Here is a 13,595-nt window from a genome sequence, read left to right as displayed (position 1 = left end):
CCCAGGAGATGCTCTGGCAGTCATGCGGGGATCTACCGCTAAGCTGTGTTACCTGCTGCTGGGTCTGATCTCCTGAGTTCTGACTGCAGGGCGACTGGTTCTGTTGGGGACCCTCTCTATTGGGACCACTAGCAGCTCCCGCTCTGGCTCCACCAGCCCCTAAATCCTACAAGACTTTCAGAGGCGACCTCACTGATCTGAGACTTAACATATTTGCCTACTACTTTGTTATTATGTGTATTGTACATCTTTTTTGTTTTTTTTCGGCCATGCTGCGAAGCTTGCAGGATCTCAGCTGCCCGACCATGGATTGAACCCAGACCACGGCAGTAAAAGCGCCAAGTCCTAACCACTGGACAGCCAGGAAATTCCCTGTACATTTTTCAATTTGGGGTTTTATACTGAATATCCAATGGAATGTGCAGTAACATGCCATGTCCTACAGTGAATCAGAAAACGTTCACCAAAGGAGCTCACAGAGAAAGCCATTCTTATCCTTTAGACTATGTAACTGGGCATATATAGATATATATTTAGGGCTTCCCTGGTGGCGCAGTGGTTAAGAATCCTCCTGCCAATGCAGGGAACACGGGTTCAAGCCCTGGTCCGGGAAGATCCCACATGCCGCGGAGCAACTAAGCCCGTGCACCACAGCTACTGAGCCTGCACTCTAGAACCTGCAAGCCACGACTACTGAGCCCACGTGCCACAACTACTGAAGCCCACGTGCCTAGAGCCTGTGCTCCGCAACAAGAGAAGCCACCGAATGAGAAGCGTGCGCACCACAACGAAGAGTAGCCCCCGCTCGCCGCAACTAGAGAGAGCTCTTGCACAGCGACAGAGACCCAACGCAGCCAAAAATAAATAAATTAAATAAATGTATTTTATAAATAAATAAATAAAAAATATATATATATTCAAAGTCCTTCAACTTTGTTTGCAGAAACCTCTGGTGAGTTTACAGAAAATTGTCTCCTAAAATAGCTGCAACGGATGTACGAGCAGATATAAATGTTTTACATCTAAGAGCAAATCTTCTGAAGCATCTGCAAAAAAAATCTCTTCTGGCTATAAACAAAATTTGGAATAATATTTTAGAGTCTCATTTGAGTCACATTTTCAAAAGAACTTAATCTTTCTTGAAGGTTTTATTTTTCTTCATTTTCTGTCCCTCATAAATTTCAGAAGTGGAAACTGGTCACTCAACTTGTCCTTTCATCTTCTTTGAATTTAGTGCCAAATCTCATAGCTCCTTCTCTACATCTGTAACTGTATTTTGGTTCAGTGAAACAAGGCAGAATTGCCGGGAAGGCAGGGGCTTTCCAAGTTCTTGTTCAGGGTTAAAAAAAAATAGGTCTGCTAAAATAGTTTAACTGGAATATATTAGAAACTAACATCAAAGAAGTAATTATTAAGCTTTTTTTTTGGCCGCACTGGGCGGCTTGCGGGATCTTAGTTCCCTGACCAGGGATTGAACCCAGGCCCTCAGCACAGAGTCCTAACCACTGGACCACCAGGAAATTCCCTGAACTTTTTAAATGGAAGGTAATGCCCAAGATAAAAACTTGCTGCTTTCTACATATTTTAAAAGATATATTAACTCCTAAATTGAAGTGATTCTCCAGTGCCATCTCCCTGTTAGGCATCAGTAAGAAGTGAACAGTGAACACCCTCAACAGCTCATCATGCAGAGTCAACTAACTAATTCCTTCAGAGCAGAACTTCAAGGGACACATCGAGGGGAGGAGTGTGACCAAGTGTGACGCTGTCACAGTTACCCACGGTGGACCCCACCCAGGTCCCACCCGCCTCTCCACGTCCCAACCCCCCAGACCCAGACCATCAGACAAACTCTCATCCTGATTCTGCTCTCCCTGAGAGCCTCTACTGTAGGTAACGCCTAGAGTCAGGCAGCGGACTCCTTCACGCATTTCTGCAGGTTTCTGAGCTCTCTTTCTGCAGGAAGATCCTCTATCTCCCAGGAAGCCCACTCCCGCTACAATCCACTCAGCCACAAACACAACCCAGGCAGTCTCTAAGAAAGGGGAGCCACCCCAAGCATCCCGAGACCCCGCAGGAAGACCCGCACAATGAATTAACGACACCTCCCATCACTGCAACCACTCCAGGAAAGCCGTGGGTCCCAGCTAAGGAATCTGAGACTGTTACGTTCAACCTTCTCCCTAAACCATAGACACATGCTCGTTTAAGGATGACATAAACAACTTTAACCAAGACCGAACGCCTAAATTAAAGTGACGATGGATGGAAAGTCACATATTTGCTAACTGTTCCACATCGGTATTGAAAGATCCAATGAGATGAAAAGTAAGCTCTTTTTGAAATATCAGGCTTTCCTGCTCTGCAAACAGTAGCTGCTAGCATTACACTGGGGAGTCTGGATCGGAATCCTCCCTCTGCTGCTTACAAGCTGTAGAGCCTGGGGCAATAAATCAACCTTCCCTAAGGTTCCATTCCTCGCCTGTAAAACGGCATTCGTAACAACGTCCACCTTAGAGCCTGCTTCAAGGACAAGCGCACTACTTATCAAAATGGTGCACGCCACACAGGCAGGAAGTCCTCAAACCCTGTCATCTCATCACCCCACCTTCCAAATCAGCACAACTCACCGACATCATCAATAGGTGTGTCTTAATATGCTTTCAACTAAAAACGTTGACATTTTTACCTTTAAAGTTTTTGAATCACATAGAAGACTTTTATAAAACCATATAAACTATACTAATAAACCATGTAATAGAATAAAATATACTAAAATTATAATAAATGTATAATTTAATTATATAGTAAAATATATAATTAAAATATATTCTAAAATTTTACATATTATAATTGAATTATAATAAAAGAATAAATATATTAACAAAATATCAATTTCAGTGGCCAAAATTAAAAATAAGTCTCCTGAAACCAGCAATGATGTACATTTCTTGCACAAAGCATTAATATACAAACTCTAACTTATGTGACTTTCAACCCTTGGGTTCAAATCTGATGCCAAACATACAATCAGGTGGGAAACCATCCTTCACCAACAACTGACCAGGAATAGTGCAGAATACACAAGTGACTTAAACACACTTCTCCTGAGACCTTGAGCAATCACAAATAAGTTCTAAGCAAAAAGATATGAGAAACTGATGTTTTTCACCTCTTGCCAGGGTGGTATAATTTTGGCAGAGTTAACACCACCACAGCTAAAAGACTGAGTTTCAGGATAAAACCCTATTCCTCTTCTTACAGTCATATTAATTAAAGGCCTTTTCGTATTGCTAAGTAACGCAGGCATAATGACAACAGGATGAACTCTAACTAAGGCTAAAAGAAAGTGAAAACATCTGGCAATTAACTGCAAACAGTTAACTGCAAACAATATTTTCATACTCTTAACTAATAATCACCACCACAGTAAAGCAGGAAGACAGCAACAAAAAGGAGATGTAACATTTTATTACATAATTTTCTCTAAAAGTGTTTCAGAAAGATTAAGGGAAAAGTATGCCCTATCATATATTTCATAAGCATGGCTAGGATCCAGGTCGGATGGGTGCTTAAAAAAAATACATACATAAACACACTCACAAACGTACACACACTCAGGAAACTCAGCATCATTTAAAAAGGCAAATGACAGCACGCTCACGCCAAGAGCTCTGCTAAACTCCCAGACACTCTCATCGTTTCATTCTCCCATTTTCCGTTTCTGCCATTGCCCCCTTTTCACCTACACCTCTGAGTATGCTGAAAGTGTATTTCACAACAGAAGAGACGAAATAATATCAAGTATTCCAGGTCACGCGCAACCAGTACCAAAAAAGGAGGCGATGAGATCTGTGGACTTTTTTTAAAAGGGTTTACAAACCGATTAGAAACAGAAACATGAAGACATCCTGGAATAGTTTCCAATTAGGCACTGAAGAGTGAGACTCTAGGCCCAGCTGCGCATCTACTCACTAACGTTGAACTTTCCATGAGTTGTGTCACCTGCATTCACCCGCGACAGTGAGCATTAGGTGGAGTCTCATAAACAAATGCACTTGGGACCAGCCTCCCCTGCACCACAAACCAGCAAAGGTGTGTGCTCCAGTCAGATGAGCGAGGGCCACAGCAGGTCCCTGGTGATACCAGTGCTCTTGACCCTGTCTACACACCAGAATCACCTGGCCTAACATGCCAATGCCAGGTCCCATCCCCAGCATCGCCCAGGAAATTGGCCTGGGGAGCACATGGGTGCTGGGATTTTAGTGTTCCAGGTGATTCTAATGCGCGGTCACTCTGTTGGACTCAGTTCCACTGGGGGTCACAATGACTTTGTTCTGCAAGTTCTGCTGCAATTTACAAATCAGATCAACTGTGAGAAGAAATGCTTTTTGCAGATGGATGGAATGACTTTTAGACTATGATCGCATACAGATGCCTACTTCCTGGTAGCTAGGCCACCACTGCCTGTATTACTACAGATGCTTTCATTTAATCCCGGTGTGAGTCTGAAAGGCATCCTTTCTATTCCATCCCTTTACAGGTGGTCACTTGGCTGCTGCCTGAATCTACCTGCCCATGACAAGTAGGGAGGTATTTCACCCACAAGGCTCCAGCTCCCCCGTAATTAATCACGCACTGGTCCTTCTATGGAGGATACAGGTATCTCAAGACAGCTATAAAAGCTCCCTCGGACTCCAACTTCTCTTCCTCCTTGCATTGTTTCCAGACGCTCACCCTTCCGGTTACCCTCCTAAGTGCTAGTGTCAATACCCACCTTCAGTCAGTGCCATGAGAACCCGGGCACACCACTTCCAATGCCGTACCCACCGCACTGGGCATGGTAAACATTGCCTGTCGTTTCCCCCTCCCCGGCCCCCCAGCCGGGGCACAGTGAAGACTACACTGCCAGTGGGTCTGCTCACATGACCTGTACTGGCCAATGGTATGTGTTGCATGTCACAGCCAGAAATACAAGGGCGTGTGATTCTCTAGTCTTTTTTCCCTACTGCAGGAAATGTTGAGATGATGGGGGTGAAAGAAATGGTCTTGATCACTGAGTCACTGGAAGGAGAGCTGCCCCAGAGAACCGCTCACACCTGTAACAAACTCTGCATGGGCAAGAAAAAAGCATTTCTCGTACAAATCGATGGGCTCTAGGGGCTTTTACTGCTACCTAGGGTACACCAACGGTTCTCAGAGTGGAGACCTATAAGAGATGCAAATTATCAGGCTCCATCTCAGACCTACTGCATCAGAAACTGTGGGGGGGATGGAACCCAGAAATAAAGATTTTAACCAGCCCTCCCCCAGGGGATTCAGCTGCACAGTCAAGTTTGGAGAGCCACTAGCTAGATTACAGCGCCAAATCAAAGGGCATCCGCCTCCCTGATGTGAAGGCTATCTCTGCAGCCACAAAGGATGGTGGTCTTAACATGGGCAAACAAAGGTGGAATGTTTTTTCACGTAAGATGACTAAACCCTATCTTCTCCACGTGATATCAGTGTGCTTGATTTATTTAAACCTAAATGAAACGTCTGTGTTTACTTGTTAAGATTTACCTTGTGAAATCCCCCCCCCCCCCCAGTTTCTTTCCCTACAGTCAAAAGTCACTGATAGAAACATTGGGTAAAATCTGATCCAGAATGGAAGCTTTCTCTCCAACAGAGCAATGAGTCGTGAGCCAGCTATAAACTCAACGTCTCATCAGGCCCTTCTGGGCGATCCTACACAAAGCAGCACTGAGTGACCCTGTCAAAGGCTGTGCAAAACCCACTTACTCTCCACCTCTGGTGTTACTCTACCTACCACCAAGTACCCTGGTAAATGGAAGAAAATAAAACTTACCTGGAACTACCTGCAGTTAGGATTCACCACATTCTTTTTCCTGGTGCTCAGAACCAAGCTACTCGACAACCTGTTCTCTGAAATGGTTGGGCTCCGTAAGGCCAGAGGAAGAATTCAAACCCAAGTCTGTCAGGCTCTGAAAGCCCAGGCTCCTCCCAATTTCTAGACACAGAACTGGACCACACCTATACCCCGAGAGAACCTCAGCAAGTCTCATAAGGTCCATTTTGATGGCATCTGAGTCCCAGAATTCAGTAAATGCAAATCTGCTTTAGGACCTTTCTATTTAAAAGTTAATAATGGTCCCTTGATGGGTAGGGGTACCTGGCAGCAAATGAGAAAACGGCTACAGTTATCATAGATCACTGAGTAATTCTCAAGATATGAACAAGTACAGACAACTTTCACTTTTTTATTTACTATCAAGTGCCTTAAATTCTAGATTTATTTGATCTGTGAGAATGACCTCAGACACTATCTCATTGAGGGGATCCTAATCTGAGGTCCCCAGGACGCCCCTAGAGCAACCAAGAAAGTATCTCAGGAGGTACGTGAGCCCCTAAAATTGTATATAAAATTCTGTGTATTTGTACATTTATCTGGGAGAAGGCTCACAGCTTGGATGAGATCACTGGATTAATAATACTGACAAGCTCATCTTTCTGATTTCATATTTGAGAATAGTTTAAGTTCCTTGTTGAACAGGCTTAAAGCTTCTGTAAATGATACAAGAAGCTGAAACACTTGATAAGTGGCTGGATTTCAGAGACTGGAATACAGGCAAGAAACCAAAGCTATAAACAGAGATTTGGAAGTTATCTGCACATATATTGATATATATGAGAAGTGAAGCTGTGAGGATACCTGAAACTTCCCAGAGAATTACCAGGAGAAAACGCAGGAGAGAGTGTACTGTTCCACACTTAAGAGTAGAAAATGCTTTTAGGAAGAACTGTCAGTCGGGTGAAATACTGCAGTGGGTCAGGGACGTAAAGACGGAGAAATGACCACCTGCCTCGACAAGGAGGTCACGAGTGAGGCGGGTCTGGTGACGGAGCCCGCAGTGGTCAGCTGAGGAGCACAGGGGGTGGAAATGTGCGGAAGGCAGGGTGCCTGCTGGCTGTCCGAAGGCAGGGGAGAGAAAAGAAGGGGGCAGGAGATCTGAGGTTTGGGGACAGGAGGGAAGGAGGAAAGAGTGGGAACAGACACAAGGACGTCTGTAGGTGGGGTGTGGAAGCAGAGGGTCCAGTCTGACTCAGTGCGGAGAACTCGCACTTTGGTTTCTGACTCAAGTTCAACACTCTTTTCATTTCAAAACAGCTTATAAAGACGTGTCTTTCCTTCCCTCCCCACCTCCCTTTGGTTCTTTCAGGAGGCCCAAGTGAACAGAATTGAAGCTGTAATCTAACCTCATGTGCCTCACTCCAAAAGGCAGAGAGTCTCAACTTCTTCAAAGCTAATCCTAAAATCCTGCTAAGCTAAACATTTCCTCGGTGACGAGCGGTGCCCCGAACGTCAGGGCTCACACCGCGTGCGCGGCGCGCATGCGCACACGGCCGGCTGTGGTCCCGCAGGAAGGTGTGCCATTTCATCCCACCAACTCTTTCAACGAGCTGTCTCTTCATGTTATATTCTAGACCCAATAATTGTCAGACGTGCAAGATAAAGATATTTAAAAAAAAAAAAAGGAAAGAAAATAATTCTGAAAGGTTCCAAGTTGGTTACAGAAATCTCAAATGTATAAGAAATGAACGGTTCGGACTACCAGATAATTATTACCGTCTGCTCTCGTTTCAACATTTGTTAAATCCAGTTTGGATGCCAAGAAAAGAAGACTTTTCCTAGAATCATCACACTGGGCTCTGAAAGAACTACAGGTCATGTATTTATATACTAGGTTTATCAAGTATTGCTGCAAAAGAACTACCAAATATTTAGCACAAATATTCTAAGATGCTACAGCCCATGAGGGGAGCCTAAGGTTGAGACAGTTAAATGAGCGATGTGCTTGCTGCTACAGCCATTTATATTCTCTAAGTAACTAATTCTTACATGAGGAGATACTGAATTAAGTGTAGCTAGACAAAATATAATAAAAAAACATCTTTTTGCCATCTGTGATCATTGCGATCAACGCTCAAAGGCAAGCTTACATTGTTTGGATGGCAGGAAGGCCAAACATGCCAGCTTCATGAGTACCTCAAATAAACAGCATAAATGAGAATACAAAAGTAATGCTTTTAATTAATTCATAAATGCTACAGAAACAGACTTTTCAAGGATCTAGTATATACTAATCACAAACCAATTCTTATGCGCTTTTTACACAGGTTCCCCAAGAATAACTATTTGGTTTTATTGGCTTAAATTAAAGCAATAAGATGGTTTCTTTAAAAGTACAGTGTCATCTGAACCAAAAGTAGGACAAGCTGGTATTAGGTGCCTCAGGATGTGAAACAAAAATACAGCAACGATGACGTATTCCCATCTAAAAAATTCAACCTGAATCTAATCCAATTTCTAGGAATTATGGGATAAAGAGAAACAAACAATGTCAAAAGGAAGCAATTACCTAAGTCCAGAAATGTGAGGGACAACTACAGGACAGATGACCCAATTTTTCCAACATATACAGCACATTAAAAAATAAAACAAAATGGAAGAAGGAATGCTAGAGAATAAGAGATTTAAGTTATACAACAACCAAAAGCAAAGCAGACTCTTTGGATCCTAACTGGAACAAACCAACTTTGAGACAATGAGAGTAATATTAAAAAATAATCTTGCTATTTTTATTAAGTCTAATAACAGGCATTAAAAAAAATCCGTAGTAGTCAGAGATGTATACTTATTATTTTAAAAAGAAAAAGTATGCACACTCAGATTTTTCAGAGATTTTGAGTTACAGAGCTTCTCCTGGATGGTTTATGGCTGAGGTCCTTCTCCTATCACCAAACTCAGGAGAGAATCACAGAAGTCAGACAAATGTTACAGTTTTCAAAACACCCACTTTCTTTCTCTCCTCCTTTCTCCTTTGTTTGTCATAGAGCTAACAGGCAAATTCAAATGTTTTTAACCTTGGTTTATCATGGTTCTCCGTTTCCTCAGCTATAAACACGGCTGTGCTGGATAACTCCCTGCTGGCCCCGGGGAGGACAAGTGAAGGCGTTATCAGCAAAATCACACAAGATTATAAGGACTTGGAGAGTCTTTTTTTAAAAATTCTTTCGGCCACGGCACGCGGCATGTGGGATCTTAGCTCCCCCATCAGGGATCGAACCCGTGCCCCCTGCAATGGAAGTGCGAAGTCTTAACCACTGGAACACCAGGGAAATCCCAGAGAGTCCATTTTATAGACTAAGAAACTGAGGCTCAGAGATAATGAGTGATTTTAGAGGTCATCCTACTAATTACCAGCAGAGCCAAGCAAGCACCCACGTCTTGGAGTGTCCTCCTTACACTGACAGGGAGGATTTCACTCGTCACTTACCTTCCCATGCTCCTTCCTCACGTGGGAAATGTAAACATCTCTTTGCGTGAATAACCGGTCACACTCCCAACACGTCCACCCAGGACTGGCCACTTTCTTGGGTTCCAAAGATTTTTTCACGGGTGATGGGGATTTCTTTTCCAATTTCTCTTTCCCGTTCACGGATCTGGTGTCCTCTTTGTTTTGATTTGCTGAATTTTGAGTTGTGGGCTTAATGCTCAAAGGCAAGTTTATACCCAAGTTTGGAGGCCCTTCAATACTTTTCAATGTTCCATGCATAGACTATGTTATAAAAAAAAAAAAAAGAAATATCTTTCACAAGTCACACCACTAAAAGAAAGCACATGTGGACTATCTTACATTATAGACATTTCAGTATGATTTTATTTTCACTCAGAAATATTTCTTAATATAGCAAGATGAAAACCTAAGCAAGATATACACATAAAAAGAAATAAAGGAGTATTAACTTTTACAGTTGCTCTAAGTTATGCGTTTCTTGTTCCAAGTAATTTTTAAAAGCTTATTTGCTTGTGCCATTTTAAAATTTGAAAAGAAAGACTTCTGTATTGAGTCCAAATCATTCCTGGCACTCTGTCATCCCCCAATGTACCAGAGTGAGTCCTCTCTACCACAGACCACTTCTGGTGAAGAACATTTTACTTTCACATCTACCCAAAAATGTTTAAATAGGCTAATATACTGGTAGGGGTTCAAAACCCTTAGCTAACCAACTTTAACAAACACCTGAGACCAATGTGTTAATAGCAAACCTTTCTCCCTCCCTCGAATGTCTTTCACATTCTTGAAATACTTCTTACAGTTTGGGTTTTTGCTGGGGGGATTTTTGGTAATTTTAATCTCTCTACCCCTATCCCAATCCATCCCTTCTTACTGATAGCACCCAGACATGTGAACTATACACAGTAGCTGCTCAAAAAGCCTTTCTAACCTGCCTGTTTATTATCATTAACATAATAGCCTCCATAGCCTCAACTTAAACTCACAGGATTTCAAATTCCACTGGCGTAAAATTAGTGCAATTTGATCCTGAAGCCCTCGCTTTGGTTTCTGTTTTGTTTGTGTTCTAGAAGCCTGGAGTCCAAAAAGAGAAAGCAAGCAAATATGTCTGTGCCTCAATTTACAATTTATCTTTGGATGGGGCTGTCTCATATCAGTATCCTCTGAGTTCTTGAATCTTCAGAAAGACAACAGGACACGTCCTAACTCGTGTTAGCACGGCTAGTGCCCTGGGCCACAGAGACTCACACTGGCACAGACCTCAGCTCCCTACTCTGAGTGTTCAGGTAAGAAGCTGCTCCTCTGGCGAACTCACCAGCATACTTTCTCAAGGCAGGCTCTTCTCTAAATTGTACCAAGAATTAACCAACCTTCTTCAATACCGTCTCACCCCAGCGGGAAAAATGGGGCTTCTATAATTTCCTCATGAGCAGAGGTTATAGGTCTCCCCAGACAATCGTTAAACTGGGCTGTGAAAAGGGCCTGGGCTGAATGTCTAATGTGCCTCTGCAAAGAGAAAATCTGGGGAGAGATGTCATCTCTTGACACCAAACACTGTGCATTTGCTTCTTTTCCACCATGCAGTGCAGAGGCCTGTGTTTAAATGGTCCTTTTCAAAACAGAAGCCAAATTTTTACATTTTTAACCACTTAAAACCCAAAGAAAACAAACCCCAAATCTTCTGATATACTTTTCATAAGGTTCTAGGCAAATGCACTTTTACTAACTAAAAAGTTGAAGAGAGGGTAAAGTATCAAAGTATTCTAAGATAGCCTTATGCTATAGAAACTCCAGAAAGGCAGCAAAAAGTGCTGCTGTGACCACAGAGCAATGGAATGTGTGCAAAAATGAGAATTTCTGATTTACTCATTTTGTTTTTATATTTTAAGTAAAAATAAAATTATTTTTTAAGGATGAATGTCTTTTTTAAATAAAAGAAATACAACTTAATTCTTCTGGAATTAATGCTTCCTTAGCTCCTGCAACAATAAAAAACCTGAATGGGGCTTCCCTGGTGGCGCAGTGGTTGAGAGTCCGCCTGCCGATGCAGGGGACACGGGTTCGCGCCCTGGTCCGGGAAGATCCCACGTGCCACGGAGCGGCTGGGCCCGTGAGCCATGGCCGCTGAGCCTGCGCGTCCGGAGCCTGTGGCCACAACGGGAGAGGCCACAACAGTGAGAGGCCCGCGTACCACACACAAAAAAAACAAACAAAAAAAACCTGAATGACTATAACTTGAAGGTTTACTTTAAATGGAGATGCCAACATGGAGCACAGGGGTCCCACACAGTGAATAAGTCCACACTGTGGTGGAACAAAGAAATTATACAAATTGGATTAAATTGGGCAAATAAAAATCTACCTCTAAATAAATATGTATGTAGAGAAACAGGGTTCCTGGGCTCCTTTCTCTTAATTTCTTCCTCATGAAAAACTGAACAGCGCTAGTATTAGACAATGTAAATAAATTCACAAGCTAGATATATACATACATGTAAAAAACAAAAACAGGGTGCCCCTAAAACTAGCTTTATCCTTACCCAGCCCCAAACACGTAAGGGCAGGATAATATTTTCGAACATACAGAACATACTTGAAATAAGAACAAAAGTGAGCATTCCCACTGTTTTTGTACCATGGAGTCTCGTGAAGGTTCAGATGAATAAACACAGTTCTCTCCTCCTTGTGGCCACAGGGTTTACCAGTTTTCTTCAGTCTCTATTTCTTGGAACCTTGTATTCCTCCAAATTCAGTATTAACACAAGGAAGACCCTAACCACAAGTCGGATGACCCCACTTCCAGATGTAACACGAGTTCCAGAAAACAAATACTTTAAAAGCCTCTAAGAAGCAACTTTTCTTCTTTTCCTCGCACCCCACCCAACCCGCATATCGTACATGTAAAATATCTGGGTCTGATTCCTATGTCCCTGTGTTTTTATTAGCAGTATGTAGTTTCTCCTGATCATTCATTAAATATTTATTGTCAAGATAATTTTGTAATTTTAGTAAGAATCTTTAAAACATCTTCAGAGGATTTTATTGTACTTAAAGTGAGAATGAGGAAACACTTCTCCCATGCATTTTCTTCGTCCTAGTAATGCCACGCCGTCACCACCTTCACGTGGCTTCTAGGGAGTGGCTTCTAGCGAGTGGCTTCTAGCGAGTGGCTTCTAGGGAGTGGCTTCTAGTGAGTGGCTTCTAGGGAGTGGCTTCTAGGGAGTGGCTTCTAGTGAGTGGCTTCTAGTGAGTGGCTTCTAGTGAGTGGCCTCTCTGAGAGGTTTTAGGCAGTTATGCTCATATACACTCAACACGGGAACTTTCAAGAACTAAGAGCCCATTCATTTAACTAACATGAGGTTAGAATAATTTAGAGACTTGGTTTGCTCTTTAAACTGAACTTTTCTGTATAATACATTTAAAAACAGAAAAACTAAGAGAAAGAGGGATTGAGTTTATGTAATACTGGGTCTGTTCTCTTTTTAAAAAGGAAGTCACTTTAATCTCTGAGAGCCAATGGATATTATCTCCTAATGACACAGGAATCAAACTGCTTAACCTCTCACAGTGGACAGTTAAGAGGCTAGGACTAAGCTCTGTCCTTAGTGAGCTTAAAAGGCTATAAAGAGATTTAGGTGCCCCTTTTGGGGACTGGAGAGTGGGTCGTCCAAACTGGACATTTATTCATTTCATTAACTGAACACCCAGCAGGTGCCAGATACTGTGCTGTATCCTGGACATTTCACTGTCAGTTTACATGCAAACTTGATTAAAAAAAAAAAAGACTACAAGATCCAGGGCATCAATTATAATGCAAACTTAACTGCTTAAGTAATTTCAAGGGAAAACCTTCATTTTTCTAAACACACCAGTATTTATACAAATTAACATAATTCATCAGAGTCCCTGTCTATTTCTAAATCCTACATAACACCAAGTTCTCAAAAAAGTAAACTTCACAGCCTTCATTTTCACATATGGGGGAAAAAAAAAACCTAAAGCTTGATTATTCTTTTAAAGTCAGGGCATGCATTTGTTACTTTGCTTTGATTTTTCATGGTATGCAGACCAGGGCTCGGGAATAAAAAGCATCCCTCAGTTAAGTGAACTCGTGATGACAGCATGTTGTAAATTGCTCATTACCAACGACCAGCGTCCATCCCTTCCTTCGACAGAGCACATGCTTTACCGGAATCTGCAGCTCAGCCTTGATTTATGACCAATGAATGGATCTGC

General features: G+C 42.3%; 1 protein-coding gene across 19 annotated transcripts in view; it reads right to left on the bottom strand.

Annotated features, from left to right (window-relative positions):
• The window catches only part of ZNF532 (zinc finger protein 532), a 109,025-nt gene that overhangs the window by 19,133 nt on the left and 76,297 nt on the right, over positions 1–13,595 (bottom strand). For all 19 annotated transcript variants that reach the window (XR_002176796.3, XM_019937135.3, XM_019937141.3 and 16 more), the window contains one exon: positions 9,339–9,620. Coding sequence is in view for 18 of the 19 variants with exons in the window: in XM_019937135.3 (XP_019792694.1) it covers positions 9,339–9,620 (282 nt within the window). In the remaining variant the exon portion in view is untranslated. The remainder of the gene's footprint in view (positions 1–9,338; positions 9,621–13,595) is intronic.

Source organism: Tursiops truncatus, chromosome 13, assembly GCF_011762595.2.
Source record: "Tursiops truncatus isolate mTurTru1 chromosome 13, mTurTru1.mat.Y, whole genome shotgun sequence".
Lineage (NCBI taxonomy): Eukaryota > Metazoa > Chordata > Mammalia > Artiodactyla > Delphinidae > Tursiops > Tursiops truncatus.
The sequence above is the reverse complement of the archived record's forward strand: the minus strand, read 5'-3'. Positions and strand labels throughout refer to the sequence as shown.